Consider the following 19,837-nt stretch of genomic DNA (forward strand, 5'->3'; position numbering starts at 1 on the left):
ATCCCCCACAATGGGGTTAACAACAAATATGTCTGATATAATAATTATTATTTAAGGTCATTGCAGAGCCCAAAGCCAACAGAAGGAAGGAAATAATAAAGATAAGAACAGAAATCAATGAAATTGAAAACAATGAAACCCAAGCCGGTTCTTTGAACCAGGTCTCACAGGCAGTGAGTTGCCCGCTCCAGAGCCTGCCCTGTGAGACAGAACCAGTAGGGCCAGGATGCCTGCCCCAGGCAGCCCGAAGGCCAGGAGTGTGTCTTAAATCAGCTCAAGCTGCCATAACAAAATACTATAGACTGGCTTAAAACAACAGAAATTTATTTTCTCACAGTTCTGGAGGCTAGAAGTCCAAGATTAAGATGTTAGCATGGTCAGTTTCTGGTGGAAGCTCTCTTCCTGGCTTGTAGACGGCTGCCTTCTCGCTGTGTCCTCATATGGCAAGCAGAAACCGAGCACGCATGCGAGAGAAACAGCAAGCTCTCTGGTGTCTCTTCTCGTAAGGGCACTAATTCCACCATAAGGGCCCCACCCTCATGACCTCATCTAAACGTAATTACCTCCCAAAGACCCCGAATACTATCACATTGGGGGTTAGGGCTTCATCATACGAATTTGGTGGGAGAACAGTTCTGTCTGTAGTAGTGGAGTCAACTAAATGTTGGCTGGTCAAACTGGGCTCATTTCTCTGGATCTCTAAGCACTGGCCGAGTCCCAGTGAGATCAGTGTGCCTGACACCAAGCAGGTGTTCATTAGCTCACTATGTGTCAGATGAAAGCACTGGACAGGAAGAAAGAAGGCTGCTCTAGTCTGGTGCAGAGGACCCCTGTAACCTCTCCATAGAGCCTCTGCCTGCACACCTCTGGTGATGGGGAGCTCACTCCATCACAAGACTGCTGTGGCGGGGAGCAAGTTCATTATAGTTACCTGAATCTAGCTCCTGATCACCTCCACCCCTTGCTCGTGCTAGGCCCCTGGTTTCCTATAGCCTCTCTTGGACTGACCCTTCAGCCTTTACGTGAACCTGCTGACCTCTGCATTCCCTGAAAGTGACCATTCTGACCTCATTGCTTCTGTAACTAGCCAGGATGAGAGGGTAATTTGATCAGATGATCCCAGCGGCCTCTCAAGTCTCTCAGAGAGCAGAGGCAGAAAGCGGCGCTGGCCACCATGTGCCTCACGCTGGTCGTAGCAGTGCTGCAGGTGGTGCCTTCTGGAGTCGTGCTGTGTGGGCAGCCACAGCCCAGGAGCTGCACGGCTGTGAATCCTGAATTGCTGACAGGCTCCGGCTTTCTCAAAGCTAACTGATGTGAGAGAGTGCCGTGGCCACGGGAGGTAGCTCTATGTCTCCATCCACTACAAACACACGGCGTTTTCTTGCACTTTCCTTTATTGTGCTTCACAGATACCGCATTTTTTTTTAAACAAATTGAAGGTTTGTGGCCACCCTATGTTGAGCAAGTCTCTTGGCACCATTTTTCCAACAGTATTTGCTCACTTCATGTCTCTGTGTCACATTTTTGATATTTCAACCTTTTCATGATAATTATATTCCTTACGGTGATCTGTGATCAGTGAACTTCGATGTTACTATTGCAAAAAATTACGACTCCCTGAAGGCTCAGATAATGGTGTTTTTTAGCAATAAAGTATATTTTTTATAAATTTATTTATTTTATTTTTGGCTGTGTTGGATCTTCGTTGCTGCGTGCTGGCTTTTCTCTAGTTGTGGCGAGCGGGGGCTACTCTTCATTGCTGTGCGCGGGCTTCTCATTGCAGTGGCTTCTCTTGTTGTGGAGCACGGGCTCTAGGCACATGGGCTTCAGTAGTTGTGGCTTGTGGGCTCTAGAGCGCAGGCTCAGTAGTTGTGGCACATGGGCTTAGTCGCTCCATGGCATGTGGGATCCTCCTGGACCAGGGATTGGACCCATGTCCCCTGCCTTGGCAGGTGGACTCCCAACCACTGTGCCACCAGGGAAGCCCAGCAATAAGGTATTTTTAAATTAAAGGATGTACTTTTTTTTAGCCATAATGCTAGCACATGCTTAATAGACTACAGTGTACACATAACTTTTATATGCTCCAGGAAACCAAAAAGTTCATGTGACTCGCTTTACTGCAGTATTTGCCTTATTGCTGTAGCCTGGAACGGAGCCTGCAGTATCTCCGAGGTGTGCCTGTTTCACTGCAGCTGAATCAGGAGGTGACCTGTGAGAAGGGATGCAAGGGCAGGTCATTTCAGCCCAGCTGGGGACCAGTCCCAGCATCCGTTTCTACAGGGCTTTTTATGTTCAGGGGACCCCATTCACTTAACGTTTCTCGAGTGCCTGTTATGTGACAGGCGCTGTACTAGGAGTCATGGATGCAAACACAAATAAGCCACTGACCTTGCCCTCAGAGAACTCAGGGTTTGATATAGATGATATGGAAACAAAGCTATTCTGACATGAGAAGAGCTGGTGTATGTGTAGTTTCAAAGGCTTAAGAGAAGAGAAGAAGAGTTTTCCCAGATCAGCCAAAGGGAGAGCTGGGTGGGAGGTTGCTGTATAGAGAATGCCGTGTTTGAGCTGGGCCTAGAAGAGGGAGTAAGAAGAGCTCATCCCATAAATAGGGTCAGGGGTGGGTGGGGGGAGACTAAGGGCTGCCAATGCTAGTGCTATCGAGGGAGGGGTCGGAGGGCAGCATCACCAGAGTGAAGGCTGTGTTGGGGCGGGGGGAGGGGGCAGTAGGCAGGTTGTGAAGGGCCCTGTGTCTGTGCTTTATCCTGGTGGGGGTGGGGTCCTGCAGAGTCTGGAGGCGATTAGATTCCTGCCTTGCCTTAGAAGGACTAACTGCCTTGCCTTAGAAGGACTAATGGCTCCTGAGGAGGAAGGGCTGGAGTGGGGCTCGGGTGGAGGCAGGGAGTTCTATTAGGAGAGGGCAGAAGGGCCCAGAAAAGGCAGAGTGAGGGTCTGAACAGAGGATGATGAGGAGGGGAGAGGGAGGAGGCCGAGAAATCACCCTGAGCTGGGGACATGAATGGAGGTAGTTTGGGGCAGGGGTAGGGAGCATAATGTGGTTCCAGATAGGTGAGTTTCAGGTGTTTCAGGCAGACACCTTGGTAGAGACATTCACAGTTGGAAGAAGTTCGGGAGCTCAAGAGACAGAGTTTGGTGTTGGCCAAGGGAGACCTCGGGAGCAGGATGTCCCCAGGGAGAGAGGAGAGAGGCTGAGAACAGAGCCCTGGGAACACGGCTTCTTAAGGAGTAAGAGGAGGAAGAAGAGCCTCCCAAGAGAGGAGAGGCCAGAGAGGGAGGATTAAAAACCAGGTTGGAGGAGGCAGTGATGGGCGGCTTGGGCTCTGCTGGGGGATCATGGAAGGCCAAGACCAAAAAACACCCACGGGGCTCAGCAGTGAGAGCAGTGGCTGAAAGTTGCCCACGGTGGGGCTGTAAATCAGTTTGGGAGCGGCTTCAATCCAAATCATCGGACTGTGCAGGATTTTTAAGCCACTTTTGGCAACAGCGCTGGTGGTTGGATTGATCTGGGGTTGGGGATTGTCAGGGTGGGGCGCTGATGGGACGGCGGAAGTGGCATGGGGTGTGGTGGGAAGGGAAATGAGCTTGGGCGGGTTGCCCTGGAGAGGCCTGTGCCTACTGAGTAGGTGGAAAGTCAGGTTTCCCAGGTGAGTGAACGGAGAGGGAGGGAGGGAGGAGCTGTGATCTGAGAAAGGTCCCTGCAGGCTCTGGTATTATAACCCAGGATAGTATATGTGAAATGGGTTCAAACTGTCAAGTGTCATTTGCTGTTGCGAGTCTATTATTAGGAGAGCTGTGTCTAAAAGGATTTATGCAGCACTGGATGTAGAGAATGGAGTGAAAGTTGGGGTGAGGTGAGAAACCGGCCCCCAGCTCGCAGGAAAGAGCTGAGAGTCTGGATTAAGACCGGAGGAGGTGCCCAGGAGGCTTCAGGATTGAGGGGGGTGCAGAGGGGTAGTCTCTAGAGTGGATAGTGACACCCCAGTTGGGACAGCCGTCCAGGAGGAACAGCGGACGTGAGAGTGCTGGGCTTGGACCTGTCGAGATTGGGTGCTGTGGTGTTGGGGTGTAGGGGTGGGAGGTTGGAGGGGGCTAAGGCTCTCCGGGCGCCCCCAGCACACTGACCTGTCTCCCGTACAGGGCTCGTGGGCTCCCAAGAAGGAGCCGTACTCCCGGGAGATGCTGGCGATCTCCTTCATCTCGGCGGTCAACCGCAAGAGGAAGAAGCGGCGGGAGGCGCGGGGGCTGGGCAGCAGCACGGACGACGACTCGGAGCAGGAGGCGCACAAGCCCGAGGCGGGGGCGCCGGCGCCGGGGGCCCAGGACCGGCCGGAGGGGCAGCGGCCGGGCGCCGCCGCCCCCGAGGCCCCCGGACGCCTCAGCCCCCCGGCGGCGCTGGAGGAGCGGCCGGCCGCGGACACGCGCTCCATCGTCTCGGGCTACTCCACCCTGTCTACCATGGACCGCAGCGTGTGCTCGGGCGCCGGGGGCCGGCGAGCGGGCGCGGGGGACGAGGCGGACGACGAGCGCAGCGAGCTGAGCCACGTGGAGACGGACACGGAGGGCGGTGCGGGGCCCGGGGGGCTCCCGGAGCGCCAGCCCTCGTTCAGCTCGCACCACCTGATGCCCGGCGACACCCTGGCGCGGCGCCGCCTGGCCCGGAGCCGAGCGGACGGCGAGGGCGCGGGCGCGGCCGTCGGGCTGCCGGGCTCCGCCTCGTCCAGCAGCCAGGAGTCGCTGCGGCCCCCGGCGGCCCTGGCGGCGGCGGCGGCGCTGGGCTCGCGGCCCTCGCGTCTCGAGGCGCTGCGGCTGCGCCTCCGCGGCACCGCGGACGACATGCTGCCGGTGCGGCTGAGGCGGCCTCTGTCTCCCGAGACGCGGCGGCGCCGGAGCAGCTGGCGCCGCCACACGGTGGTGGTGCAGAGCCCGCTGACCGACCTCAACTTCAACGAGTGGAAGGAGCTGGGCGGAGGGGGCCCCCCGGAGCCCGTGGGCCCTCGGGCGCACAGTGACAACAAGGACTCGGGCCTCAGCAGCCTGGAGTCCACCAAGGCGCGGGCCCCGTCGACCGCCGCCTCGTTGCCGCCCGCGCCCGGGGACCCGGGGGCGCTGCAGAGCCAGGCCCCGCGCCGCTCGGCCGCCTCCCGCCTCCATCAGTGTCTGTGACCGCCCCTCCCTCTCCCTCCGCCCCGAGCGCCCTTTCGACCCACCCGGAGCCCCTTGGTTTCCCAGGAATCGCCTCTGCTTGCACCTCCACCCCGCCTTGTTGCCCCTGGGAGCATCCGGGTGCAATGGGAGGCGCTGAGGCCGCGTCTCTGGTTTGTGCGCTGGAATTGGTAGGGGGTGGGCAGAGAAGACTGAACTGGACGCAGAGTGTGTGGGAGGGAGGGGGGCCCCGGGGCTGAGGAGACGGAGAGGTAGGCTGCTGGGGCTCTGTGCAGGGCTCCTGGTGGGTGGGGGCTCTGTCCCTTGGATAAGTGACAGAGTGTGCCCTTCTGGGCCTTTGTGTCTGCACTTAGGGACCCTTGTCGGCCATGAGGTGTGGATAGGGAACCCCTAAGCATCAGACTAAATAAAAGACACTGGGTGATGCTGGCTCTTCACTCCTTTCCTCTACCCACCTCCCCCCAATTAGCTCCTAGCTGCCAGCTAAGGGAGGGCGGTTGTGTATGTATGTCTGGGGAGAGGAGGTGTAGGGTGGTGGTGTCCATGGGGGGAGGGGCGTGGTGTGTGCGAGTGTGTGTAGTCACTGTCCCAAAGTGTTCCCAGTAGCAACCACTCCTGCCCCCTTCAAACCCAGCTCCCACCGGGGCTCCCTGCCTTCAGTGCACACGGATCCTGCCTCCCTGCTGCTTGTCAGCGCTAGAGAAGGGGGTTGGGACTTCTCAACCTTCTCAAGAGGCAGGACTGAGACTTTCACCAGGGTTATTCCCCCCACACACCTTTTTCCAATCTATAAATCACACTCCCCAAGCGCTTTGACCACGAGGAGCTGCCTGTTCCCCAGATGGTTTGGGGAGGTTCCAGGGTCACCCCTGCTAGACCTCTTGCCCCTCTATTTGTTCTTTCAGCTGTGCCTGCTCCTTCCAAAGCTCAGGCACACAGGCCCTCACCTTCTTCCCTTTAGGAGGGGGCGTAGAAAACATCCCTGGTGTCTGTCTGCCTGTCTGTCTCTCCCCCCACTCATAACACACACGCACTCGCGCACGCATGCGGACACACTGATTGATGAGCTCTCAGCCGGGCTGCTCCTTCTGGAAGGGTGGGTGGGACCCAGCCCCCTCTTCTTCCCACAAGTTGTAAATAGACCTCAGATCACAGGCCTCCCCACACACGCCCTCACTCATTCCAGGGAAGCCCAGGTGGGGTTGTGAACCCACTGCCACGTCTATCAGTCCTCTTGTTTTATGCAAAGATTTGCTGTAAAGTAGATTCCTCGCTCCTCCCTCCCTCATCCTTTATTGTAAATATTGTCTCTAAATGTGTAACATATTATAAAGAATTTATAAGGATTTTTAAAGATGTTTTGCTCATTTAAAAAAGTGTTGTAACAGTGTTGGATAAGCCTCTGCTCCACGTCCGCATGTCTCCTTTCACTGTGTCCTCGACACACCTCTCTAGGCGACAACTAAGATTTCCTGCTTCTGAAGTCCTGTCTGAAAAGTATAGTCTATATCTTGGAAATAAATGGCCTTCCTCGAGGCATGAGTCAGCTGTCTCACTTGTTTGGAGGGAGGAGAGGGCAAGAACGGGGCTAGGATGGGGGAAGAGTGAGGTACCTGGCCCACGGAAGGAGGGCAGTGGGGCTGGACCAGGCGGTAGCAGAATGGAGACAAACCTTTGCTTCCTGGTGGCTTATAGGTGTCTTGGGAGACTGGCCTGAGCAATGACCTGGGCACAGAAACAAAATGGACGGGCACTGACCCTCATTGCTGCAGGAGATTTTCATGCACCTGTTCCCTCTTTTCCTGTAGAGACCAGGAAGGTGCACGGGCACCTTCCTCCTCAGGTCTGTCTGGAACTTCAGAATGGTCCAGAGGTGCTGCCGAGCAGAGAGGAGGCTTGGGCAAGGCCCAGGCCACTGATGGGGTCCATCCTGAACAGCTGTTATCATAGGCATTCCAGATCCAGGCGATATCCCAAGAGGACAGTATGGGTTTTGCCCTTTGTCTTATTCACATGTGTAGGCCTTACAACCTGGGATGGGCTTCCTTCCATGTCGTGTCTCTATGGTTGCCCCTGCTGGCTTCCAGGCTGCCTGTGATGAGCCTAGTAGCCACCTGTGGGAAAAACAGATGACAGTTGTCAAAGAGAACCTAGGGAAGAGCCCTGGAGCTGGGCAGTGAGCTAGAGCCAGTGTTATTGTGGGCCCACACCAGCCCCAAGGGCTTTATATGTCCTAAGCGAATCCTCCAGCACTCGTTGGGGCTCTGGCCACAACACTGTTATATCCATTTTATATATGAGGAAACTAAGGCACGGAGAGGTGACATACTTGTCCAAGGTCACACAGCTAGTAAGTGGTGAAGCCAGGATAAATCTAAGCCCTGAGAAAAGACATAAAGTCAGGGTTACTGCCAATTGGGCCACCTTCAAGCTGTAGTAGGTTTTGGATGAGAATGGATCAAAACCTTGTGTCCTTCAAAAACAAAGAGTAAAGAAAAACAGAATTTGTCATTAGCAGACGTGTCCTATAAGAAATACTGAAGCGAGTCCTGCAAGCTGAAGTGAAATACACTAGATCAGAGGTCCCCAGTCCCCAGTACAGGTCCGTGGCCTGTTAGGAACCAGGCTGCACAGCAGGAGGTGAGCGGTAGTCAGGCAAGTGGTTTCATCTGCTGCTCAGCATGGCTCACATTACCACCTGAACCATTGCTCTGTTAACTGCCTGAACCCTGAACCATTCCCCCCCACCCCCACAACCCCGCCCCAGTCCGTGAAAAAATTGTCTTCCATGAAAGCGGTCCCTGGTGCCAAAAATGTTGGGGACCACTGCACTAGATGGTAACTTGAATCCACACAAGGAAATAAAGAACACCAGTAAGGGAAACACCTAAGCATTATAAAAGACAGTATAAACACTTTTATTTGTAAATCTTTTTTTGTCTTTAACTCTTTGTCTTTTTTTAGAAATATATTTTTTAATATATGTATATATATATATTTAAATTAATTAATTAATTAATTTTTATTTTTGGCTGTGTTGGGTCTTCATTTCTGTGCGAGGGCTTTCTCCAGTTGTGGCGAGCGGGGGCCACTCTTCATCGTGGTGCACGGGCCTCTCACTATCGCGGCCTCTCTTGTTGTGGAGCACAGGCTCCAGACGCGCAGGCTCAGCAGTTGTGGCTCACCGGCCCAGTTGCTCTGTGGCATGTGGGATCTTCCCAGATAAGGGCTCGAACCCGTGTCCCTGCATTGGCAGGCAGACTCTCAACCACCGCGCCACCAGGAAAGCCCCTTTAACTCTTTGTCTTTAAAAGGCAATTGCATTAAGTGATAATTACAAGACTGTGTTGACAGGCTTATCATGTATAAAGATCAAATTTTTATGACAATAATAGCATGAAGGAGTCAGGAGGGAATGGAGCTATAATGAAGCAAAGTTTTTGTACACTATGAAAATTAAGTTAATATTAATGTGAACTATATATATGTATATATATATATATATTTTGGCTGCATCTGGTCTTATTTGAGGCATGCGGGATCATTGCTGGGGCATGCCGTATCTTCCGTTGCAGCATGCAGGCTCAGTAGTTGTGGCGCACGGGCTTAGTTGCCCTGCAGCATGTGGGATCTTAATTCCTCCGACCAGGGATCAAACCCTCATCCCATGCATTGGAAGGCGGATTCTTAACCACTGGACCACCAGGGAAGTCCCTGAACTATATTGTTTTAAATTAGGATGCTAATTGTGATCCCCAGGGCAACGACTAAGAAAATAACTCTCCCAGGACTTACCCGCTTGCTGAAACTAGAGAAAGCCTGCGCCCAGCAACAAAAGCCCAATGCAGCCAATAAATAAATAAATAAATTTATATATAAAAAAGAAAATAACTCTCCCAAAATATTGTAAATGAAACAAACACGAATTTAAAAGATACACTAGAAAATATCTATTTTACACAAAAAAGGCAAGAATCACAGACTAGAAGAACAACAACAAAAAATGACATATTTAAAAAGAAAAGCAAAATGGCAGACTTAAATCCTACCTTATCAGTAATTATATTGAATGTAAATGGAGTAAACACCTTAATCAAAAGGCAGAGATTGGCAGAATAGATTAAAAAACATGCTCCGACTACATGTTGTTCACAAAAAATATACCTGAGATTCAAAGATAAAAAATTGTTGAAAGTGAAAGAATGGAAAAAGATATGATGAAAAGAGTTACCAAAGAGAGCTAGAGTGGTTATACATGTAGGAGATAAAATAGGTTTTAAAGACAAAAATCATTACTAGAGACAAGAAGGACATTTTATAAGAATAAAAGGGTCAATCTATAAAGAAGACAACATGATTATAAATATATACACTTCTAACAACAAAAACCTGAAGCAAAAACTAACAGAATTGAAGGGAAAGTAGACAATTCCAAATACTAGTTGGAGGAAATTCCCTGGTGGTCCAGTGGTTAGGACTCCACACTTTCACTGCTGAGGGTGTGGGTTCAATCCCTGGTTGGGGAACTAAGATCCCGCAAGCCATGCGTCTCAGCCAAAAAAAAAAAAAAAAAAAACCCAAACAAAAACCCCCCAAATAATAGCTGGAGATTGCCACTTTCAATAATGGCTATCTAGGGCTTCCCTCGTGGTGCAGTGGTTTAGAATCTGCCTGCTAATGTAGGGGACACAGGTTAGAGCCCTGGTCAAGGAAGATCCCACATGCTGTGGAGAAACTAATCCCATGTGCCACAACTACTGAGCCTGTGTTCTGGAGCCCGTGAGCCACAACTACTGAGCCTGCATGCCACATCTCCTGAAGCCTGTGCACCTAGAGCCCATGCTCCACAACAAGAGAAGCCACCGCAATGAGAAGCCTGCGCACTGTAACGAAGAGTAGCCCCTGCTCGCTGCAACTAGAGAAAGCCCGTGCACAGCAGTGAAGACCCAATGCAGCCCCCCAAAATTAATTAATTAATAAAAAATAATAATGGCTAGAATAACTGGGCAGAAGATCAACAAGGAAGTAGAAAATGTGAACAATACTACACACCAACTAGACCTAACAGATATCTAAAGAATATTCTACTCAACGACAGCAGAATAAACATTTTTCTCAAGTATACATGGAACATTCTTCAGGATAGACCAAATGCTAGGCCATAAAACATGCCTCAATAAATTTGAAAGGTTTGACATCATACAAAGTTTGTCCTCCAAACACAATGGAATTAAATTAGAAGTTAGCAACAGGAGATTTTGTGAAGTTCACAAATATGTGAAAATATAAAAGCACACTACTAAATAACCAATGAATCAAATAAGAAATCACAGGGGAAATTAGAAATACCTTAAGATGAATGAAAGCAAAAACACAACATATCAAAGCTTACGGGATGAAGCTAAAGTGGTGCTTAGAGGGAACTTTATAGCTGTAAACATCATATTGGAAAAGAAGAAAGATTTCAAGTCAATATACTAACCTTTCACCTTAAGAAACTAGAAAAAGAAGAGCAAACTAAACCCAAAGCAAGCCAAAGGAAGGAAATAATAAAGAGTGGAGGGCTTCCCTGGTGGCGCAGTGGTTGAGAATCCTCCTGCCGATGCAGGGGACGCGGGTTCGTGCCCCGGTCCGGGAAGATCCCACATGCCGCGGAGCGGCTGGGCCCGTGAGCCGTGGCCGCTGAGCCTGCGCGTCCGGAGCCTGTGCTCCGCAACGGGAGAGGCCACAACAGTGAGAGCCCCGCATACAGCAAAAAAAAAAAAATGGAATTAAGAAAATAATTCTATTTAAATAATAAAATACCTAGGAATAAATTTAACAAAAGAAGTGCAAAATTTGTACCAAGAAAACTAAAACATTGATGGAAGGAATTTTAAAAGATCTAAATAGATGGAAAGATATTCCATGTTGCAGAAGACCTTTTGTTGTTAAGATGGTAGATTCGGGCTTCCCTGGTGGCGCAGTGGTTGAGAGTCTGCCTGCCAATGCAGGGGACGTGAGTTCGTGCCCAGGTCCGGGAAGATCCCACATGCCGCGGAGCGGCTGGGCCCGTGAGCCATGGCCGCTGAGCCTGCGTGTCCGGATCCTGTGCTCTGCAACGGGAGAGGCCACAGCAGTGAGAGGCCCGCGTACTGCAAAAAAAAAAAAAAAAAAAAATGGTAGATTCAACAAAATCCCCATTAAAATCCCATCTTTTTGTCTTTTTGGCAGAAATGGACAAGCCGATCCTAAAAGTCCTATGGAAATGCAAGGGACCCAGAACAGCCAAAACAATCTCGAAAAAGAAAACAAAGTTGAAAGCTCCCAATTTCAAAACTTACTACCAATCAAGACACGTGGTACTGGCATAAGGATAGACATATATTTCACAGGAGACATTTTTTTGGAAAACTCGAAATCTTTTTGCGTTGAACTAAGAGGAATAACGATTTTTCCTTGACGTGGGCATGATGGAGGCCTGAGCTGAAACGGAGAGTCTGTGGATTTTGGGTGAAATTTCTGGCACTGTGGCCAGGGGAATGGGATGGAGCTTCCTGCCAGGTGTCATTATGAGCGCTGTCAATCATTTGGCATCAGCGAGTGTCAAGGGAGCCCGTGTCAGCTAATGGGCATGGTGGCCTCATGCCCAGGGCCCCAGCACTGTGGGTGGTGCTCAGCTGCCCTGTGAGCTCCAGGATCGCTTAAGCCACTCAGAGGTCAAAGAGGAAGAACACACCCAGAGGACTCAGAGATGTGCAGTGAGGGAGAGAAGATGGGGGTTTCCCAGGTTTCTATTTGTAAGGCAGCCCCTTTTCTCCTATGAATTAGGATCCGGCTCTGAGGCTAACCCGAGGTCAGTCAAATCCTTTACTCAGTCACTCTCCCCATCAGTAGACTGGAGGTAATAATACCAATAGCCCACGTGATGAAGATTAAATGAACACTTAATAAGTGTAGTGATGAGTATATAAAGCACTAAGAAAGCATGGCTATTGGGAGAGAGAAGTCATGGGTTTAAGTCCTAGCTCCATCACTTTGTAGCTACAAAGTCTCTGAGATTCAGTTTCCCTCCCTCAGCCCTCAGACTGTTTGCTCTGAGTGAGTCCAGGGAGCCGTCATCTGTACCTGCCCCTAAATAACAGCCCTGCTCTCACTCCTGCCCTGCCCTCGCCCCATCTCATCAGGCCACAGCCACAGGTAACTTCTGAAACAGCATCAAATCACATCACTTTCTGACTTAAAACCCTCCTATTGGTTCAACGGCTCTGAAAAGAAATCCACCTTCCTCACCACATTCACCCAAGACCCCTTTGATGGGGCTTTGCTCACACTTCCATGTCATGTCGTGCCCCCTTTCCCCTTCTCAATTTCCTTGGGTTTCATTCATGTTCTAGAACCCACAGATGACTTCCCATCTCAGGGCCTTCTGTGTGGGACACTCAGCCACCAGCTCCCATACAGCCACCCCTGTCCATTCGGAAGATCTCCCCTCAAATGTGACCTCAGGGCCTGGAAGCGCTCTCTGAAGTGGTCCCCATTACTCAAGGCCACAGCTGTTGCACGCCTGCTTCCCTGGGGCACGACTCACCGTCTGCCTCGATTTTGCTCAGGTATTTGTGTTTTGGCTGAGTCCCCTCCTAAGCGCTCAGCCATAGTCCCAGTGAGTCAACGAGCAGCGCCGGCAAGGAGGAGACAGTCCGGAGGCATTTGAAGGACGAATGAAGTGCCTGGTATAATTCCTGCCATGCATTGATGGGCCCATTTATTACTTGATCTTGAACTGTCAGTGACTGAGGTGATTCTAGAAGATGAGGGGGTTTTGGCTACTGGCCCAGCTTTCTGGGAATAGAGTGGGAGAAAGAAGGCAAGATCTGCTAACATTTAAAAAGGGACAAAAGGGGTGAGGTCTGGCTGAGAGTCTGAAGGGCTGCTTGGTAAGTGGGTCACCCATGGAGTGGGGCATTGCCTGCAGACAGCGAGCACATCCTCACCTCAGCCTCCAGTGAGGCCTGGAAGAGGGTGGCGTAGGCCACTGACGTTACCTCATGGGATGGAAGGGATGGTTTGCGGGAGGCGGGGGTAGAGGAGACCCAATAATACCCCAGGTCTCAGCCAAGCTGGATAATGCCTGGAAGGACAGCCTCAAGGACCCTTGGAACATGCTGGGACAGTGGCACAGCCTTTAGAATTCCAGGAAAACCAGAAAAACCCGAGCAGGACATCTGGCCCACTCGATGGCGGGGCAGGCTAGACTCTGATGTGGTAGCCTTGGAAGGGGCCAGGCAGCTCACTGGCTACAGGGCCAGGGTCCAGGGCTCCCACCCAACCAGAATCGAGGGTAAATCTCCTCTCAGGGGTCTTTTAATTTCATAGGCAACCATGGAGTAAGTGGAGTCAGTAGGCCTTTGAGAAGGACAAAGCAGAGATGCAGCGTGATTGGGGCTAAATCTTCAGGCAAGTATTTTTCAAACTGTAGGTTCTGACCCATTCAAGGGTCATTGAACCCAATTCAGTGGGTTGTCACCAAATGTTTAGGCTCTAACAGAAAATAGCAGAGTACATTGTATATAGTAGGCGCTGTTTTACTAAATACATGGGTGTTTGTGTGTGGACATGTCTAAATCATCGAGGTGTAAAATGGATTTCTTTCTTTTTTTTTTGGCTGTGCCACATGGTATGTGGGATCTTAGTTCCCCAACCAGGGATCGAACCCGCGCCCCCTGCAACAGAAGTGCGGAGTCTTAACTACCGGACCACCAGGTAAATCCCTAAAATGGGTTTCTTACTGTGAGCTACAGTTTTAAAAAAGTTTGAAAGCTGATGTTCTTGATAGGATGGGTGGATACCATTAAAGGGTCATCCCACCCAAAGGGCAGGAGGCCAAGACCCGATCCAGGGGGCTGCTGGAGGTAAGCAGACCCGACTTGGCTTTGGGGGAAAGCATTGGGTTTGGAGTCGGGCAGAGCTGGACTCCAATTCTGACTCTGCATCCAACTAGTTGTGTCACTCTGGGCAAGACGCCTAATGCCTCTGGCTTTGTCACTTGCAGGTGTAAGTGACGCCAGTACCTTCTTCGCTGATGGTGGAGAGCCGGCGCCCCGTCAGTTAGCGGTGCTCTTCTCCAGCATCTGGATGAGGTTGGTTCTCACGGGCTCTTGCAGGCAGCAGCAGCCCCAGGGCTCCTGTTTCGGCCCCTCTCTTTTCCGCGCTCTGCCCGCTCAGCTGAGGGCAGTGGCTACCAGGGATTCCCCATCCTCCATCCCACCCACCCCAGCACCTTCTAGGATGAAGATGAGAAATAATGAGACAGCAGCCTCTAGGAAGGAGATTCAGGAGAGGAAAAAGAAACAAGTTTTATTTAAGCCCCAAACACTCGGCTAGAAAAACCGAAAAGGAAAGAGAGCAGGAAAGTGGGAGAAGAAAAGGGACATTAAAAAAGAGAGACAGAGAAAACACAGCAACCCTTTTCCATTTAGAAATTGTCAAGTTACACTGACAGAGGTCACAGAATATCCACAGAAGCCATCACTGCTACACCAACACGGGCCCTACAGGGTGGACAGGGCGGGGTGTGGAGCCGGACTCGCCCTGGGGGGTCCCACCTGGGACCCCTCTCAGAGCCTCGGGCCTGAGGCTCCTGGGGAAACAGCATATTGTGGAAGGGGCGGGAGGGAAACCCCCCATGCGAGTAACACAGCACAGTGGGCAGGGGCTGGGGGGACCAGCTACAGGGGTTCCCCCAGACGTCTTGGTTTTCTCTTGGTCAAGCACACACTGATGGACAGAGCAGCGAGGAGCATGCAGCTGGGGGGCCTTGACGTGCTGGGGGCTTTGAGAGGGCCCAGGGGCTGGGGGCTTGGGAGGGGAGCCGGAGCGAGTGGTGCAGGGACGAGGGACCATACACACAAGCGCTCCCACACGCGGGGTCTACACACATGTGCACGTGCATGCGCAGCTCACACGCCCCTCCACGTACACCCTTCTGTCCACACACATACAGGTCACACATTACACGCGTTCTCACAAGCCAAGCTCCTCCACATCAATGTGCAGGTGGGCACATGCCAATGCCCAGGCCCGTTACATGCACCGCTGTGTGCACGCCTCCCTGCGCACGTGTGGGAGGTCACGCCTGCGCACGCTCAGGCTTCCTTCCCTCCGCACACTGGTGAATGGACTTGTGCCAGTGGATACACACACACACACACACACACACACACACACACACACACAGAGGCTCCGTACAACTCCTCCTGTAAATGTGCAGGCACCAAAATGAAAGATGCAAATTCCACTGGGCTCCACGTGAGTGGGTGGGGTGGGGCACAGGACTCCCTCCATTTGCTCCCTTGTGGATGGACACGCCCTTCCTCCCCGCCCACCCCCAAGAGACAGTCAACTCAGGACAATGACGGTGGGGCAAACGGTCAGGGCACAGGGTTGAGGGTGGGAGGTGCGGCAAGGGAAAAAGTAGCAAGCAGAGAGTAATGGAGTGGAGGGAGGAGGGGGCACCACTCCCCACTTCCCTCCCAAGTCAGGGTGTCTCTGTACAGCCGAATCAAACCAAACCATTTCACTGGACCACAGAAGCCAGGCCAATGTGCCCACCCTCTAGCCCCCTCCCCTGCCAAAACAGCGGCCAGGGAGAGAGTGCCGTGGTTTTCTTTTTTTTTTTTTCTTTTTTAAATATTTATATATATTTATATTACGTATATTATATATATATATAATATGTAAATATATTTTTAAAACAATATAAAATGTTAAGACACTTCACTTAAATGTAAAGAGTTGCCTGCAATTAAAAGTAATTGCATCATTTATGAGGTCCCTTTTTTTTTTTTTTTCTATTTTCCAGGGGTTTTTTTTTTTTTTAGGACGGATTTTTTTTTACCTCTTCTTTTGTTATTTTTCAAAAAGGCTTGCTTGCCTTTGTACAAAAATGATCCAAAGCTAGAAAACAAGGATGAGCCAACAAAAACAACAGAAAAAGAAAGAAATGAAGGAACACAACCCAATTCCCCCTCCTGCCCCAACCCTCAACAGCTCCCCCTGGCTCCTCCCAAACGCCAGGCTCCGGGGTCTAGGAGGTTCTGCCCCTTCGATGGCTCCTTCTTTCTGTGCTTACTCGGGAAGACTAACCCCAACACCCCCTCCCCTGTGCTTACCCCACTTTGTGCTCCAAATAGGAATCCTGCTCCCTGGGGACCCCACTCCGTCTTCCTCCTCCTCCCCCATCCACGTACTCTCCCGGTGGGCCTCTCACTGTGCCCTAGGGGGAGTGGGGCTAAGAGCCAAAACTGGTCTCTCCCGCTCCTTCTCAGGACCCCACTAAAAGAAAGCCTCACTGCCCACAGCCTCTGCAAAGCAGGCGCCCACAGGTTGAGGGGGTGCTGGCTGGCTGATCAGGCTTCAGGGACCCTCGAGGATCTCACCAGGGGTCCCCAGCCCTTCCCTGAAAACCCTCAAATCTCAAAGAGGATGGTTGAAGGTCAAGTCACCCCACCTGTGGGGTCAGAGCTGTCCTCGCTGCCCCCCACGAATCCCCTCTCTATTCCCCCCACTTGCCTCACAACCAGCCCCTCCCCACCCTCTGGGCCTCAAAATCTAATTTGCTATAGGCCCTTCATTCTTGCCCACCCCACCCCCGTTAAATAAGTTAATGTCACTTAAAGTGCTAAATCAGGAAACTAAAAGTACCAAATACCCCTCCTCGGGGCTGCCCTCTCCAAGGGCAGTGTCCCCAGTGTCAGGCTGTCTGCTCAACCCACCACCCACCACCAGCAGTCCAAAGGTGCCCCTTCCTCCCACCAGCGCCAGCCAGGCAGCTCCTCACCGCAGGAAGGTGGTGAGGAAAGCCAGCTCCTCTCCGAGGACACACAGATTCCACGGCCTCACACCACCCTGAGGCCCCTCCACCTCTGGCCTCCCTCTCCAGCCCGTCTTGTCTCGACTCCAGGCCCACCCGGGCATGAGTGGACGGGAGCAGAGAAGCAGCGGCGTTGAGTCACATCCCGAGGTTGGACAGGTGGGGCGCCTCCAGGGCCAAAGTCTCCCTACGTCCTATTTTCCCGCCTGATTTTGGGGTTGGTCCAATGTCCAGGTTTTCCTCCAGGAAGGCTTCCGAGGAAGGGGAGAGGGGGTGTCTGGCTGCTCCAAGTCTCCACTGCGCAGAGTTTGTTTGGAGTGCTCTGGAGAGGAGTGTGTGGGAGACGAGGAGGTGGGGCAGGGGTGCAGGAACTTCAGGAGGGACTTGGGAGGGCAAGTGGGGAAAGAGAAAAGGAGGCATGAGGACAGCAAGTGTGCCATTGTGGAACAGGAAATCAAGGGAAGGTGTCATGTTTTGGTTTTTAGTTTTACTGGTTTGCTTTTTCTTCTTTTTTTTTTTTTTTTTTTTTTTTAAAAAAAAAAAAGATAATTAAAAGTGAATCATTAAAAAAACCAAAAACACCAACAGGGGATGGCAGAGAGAGCTGAGGACAGGCCCCCTTCAGGGGGTCTGGAGAATGGTGTCGGGGTGGGGTGGAGATGAAGGGAAGCTGAGGGGAGAAATGGCAGGGAGGAGGGAGGGGGCAGGCGGGGGTGGGGGGTAAGGGAGTTTCTAGAAGGAGATGGAAGAATTCCTCGCCCCAAAGGAAGTCAATACGGGGATGGAGGTTCTGGAAGCCGAGGGCTTTTCTGAGACTGGGCTTGAGGTCTCATTCGACCCGCTCATCTCTTTAGACGGTTTAGTGGCCTGGAACAAAAACAGAGGTCAGGGGTCAGAGAGAGGAAGGGGAGCCTTCGTGCTGGCCCCCAGTTACAGTTTTAAAAAGTGAAAAATCTCCACAAATCCAAGAGAAAATTAACTGCAAACAGTCGAAATCAGAGGAGGATCTGGAGAGAGTGAGTGGTCCCCTGAGGCAGGGGAGGAGGGAGGGCCACAGCAGGGGCAGAAAGGGGGCACGGGGTTGGAACAGAGGACCTGGGGTGGGAGGGGAGGTCCACGGTTACTGATAGGAGAGAGAGAAGGCAGGAGAGAGAGACCAGAGAAGCACAAGGGAGGGCAACCCAGGGCCAGGATGGGGACCAGGACAGGACCAGGAACAGACGGGGTGGGGAGGAGGGAGAGGGCAGGAGAAGGGAGGAAGAGGTGAAAAGTTAGCTGTCAAAGGGGAGGCGGGAGGGGGGCAGCCCAGGCCGGGAGTACAGCCCAACCAGCCAGCAGCCCAGTCAGGGCCCCTTCCAGCCTCAGCAGGTCTTACATGGGCAACTGAGGAATGAGCTTGTCCTCCTGGGGGGCGCTTCTTTAAAGACCCTCCCCCCGCCGCCTCCTGCCCCGCAAGTGTTCCTCCAGCTCTGAGCTGTGCCTTGTGGGTAATGGGAGGTCACCCCCTCATGACATGTCCGGCACTCACGGGTCACCTCTGACAGAAACAGCCGCGCCCCCTCCTCACCTCCAGCAGACCCCTTGCATTTACACTGGTCCTGGAGGGGACGGCCTGTCGCAAATGCAGACTCCAGGGCCCCGCCCCAGGGTCCATCTCTAGGGTGAGCTCAGGAATCTGCATTTTAGGCAGGAACCCCACGTGATCCTGAGGCACAGAACTCTGAGATCACTCGACTAGGGCAACACGGACCAGGTTTTCTCTCTGTAGTTGTATCCACTGTCCCTCCTGGCCTCGCGTAGCTACCGACCCATCCTGGTGAAAACAGACAGAAGGGATTAGGACCAGAAGCAGAGTGCTGTGGCACACTGACAGAGGCCTCCTGCAGGCCAGGCGTGGGCACGGCCATGCCCTCTCTCCCCGACCTACATTCTCACCCAGCTGCTGGGCAGCCTCTATCCGATGCTTCGCAGGGGGAAACCCAGACGGGGCCTCCCGCAGCCTGGAAGGGAACCACGGAGACCGTATGTACCTGACCGGCTGACAGTGAACCCACCCTTGAGGTTACTGGTCACATTTCTTCTTCCACACGTGCACAGCAATCCATCTCTGGGTTATGCTCACCACACTGCAGTCTGAGGTCTACATTTTCCCCTTTCTGAAAATCTAGGCAAGAGTTCCCCGTTTGGGTCTTCTCACTCCTCTCGTTGTGACTGGCTGCTCATTCCTTACTCAGAGGGGTTCCAGGCCCACAGCCCCACATCCTAACAACCACTCAGCCCTTTGCCGAGTGCCACGTGCCAGGCATGGCCTGTGTTCGCAGGGTCCGGGTACCCGGGCCTGGAGACAGACTCATTTAAAGACAACCTAGAGGGGACTTCCCTGTTGGCGCAGTGGTTAAGAATCCGCCTGCCAATGGAGGGGACACGGGTTCAAGCCCTGGTCTGGGAAGATCCCACATGCCGTGGAGCAACTAAGCCTGTGCGCCACAACCACTGAGCCTGCGTGCCACAACTACTGAGCCTGCGTGCCACAACTACTGAAGCCCGCAAACCTAGAGCTCGTGCTCCGCAACAAGAGAAGCCCCCGCTCGCTGCAACTAGAGAAAGCCCGTGTGCAGCTACGAAGACCCAACGCAGCCAAAAATAGAAATTAATTAATTTAAAAAAACAATTAAAAAAAATAAAGACAACCAAGAGCTCTCTTCCTCCCTTATCACTTACTTTGGGCTCCAGTCCCACCCCTCCCCACCCATCATTTCCAGTTTAGAGTTCTCTCTCCCAAAGCCAGGTGGAAGCAGA

At 52.3% G+C, this 19,837-nt stretch overlaps 2 protein-coding genes across 7 annotated transcripts in view; one reads left to right on the plus strand and one right to left on the minus strand.

Moving 5' to 3' along the window:
* ARHGAP23 (Rho GTPase activating protein 23) overlaps positions 1 to 6,722 on the plus strand; it is an 84,360-nt gene extending 77,638 nt beyond the window's left edge. For both annotated transcript variants that reach the window (XM_067020613.1, XM_059046501.2), the window contains exon 24: positions 4,162 to 6,722. In XM_067020613.1, coding sequence (XP_066876714.1) covers positions 4,162 to 5,187 — 1,026 coding nt within the window. In that variant the 3' untranslated portion in view covers positions 5,188 to 6,722. The remainder of the gene's footprint in view (positions 1 to 4,161) is intronic.
* A 7,775-nt stretch (positions 6,723 to 14,497) lies between these two features.
* The window catches only part of SRCIN1 (SRC kinase signaling inhibitor 1), a 68,679-nt gene continuing 63,339 nt past the window's right edge, over positions 14,498 to 19,837 (minus strand). For all 5 annotated transcript variants that reach the window (XM_067020619.1, XM_067020616.1, XM_067020618.1 and 2 more), the window contains one exon: positions 14,498 to 17,905. In XM_067020619.1, the coding sequence (XP_066876720.1) occupies positions 17,771 to 17,905 (135 nt within the window). In that variant the 3' untranslated portion in view covers positions 14,498 to 17,770. The remainder of the gene's footprint in view (positions 17,906 to 19,837) is intronic.

Source organism: Kogia breviceps, chromosome 19 (assembly GCF_026419965.1).
Source record: "Kogia breviceps isolate mKogBre1 chromosome 19, mKogBre1 haplotype 1, whole genome shotgun sequence".
NCBI classification, from domain to species: Eukaryota; Metazoa; Chordata; class Mammalia; order Artiodactyla; family Physeteridae; genus Kogia; species Kogia breviceps.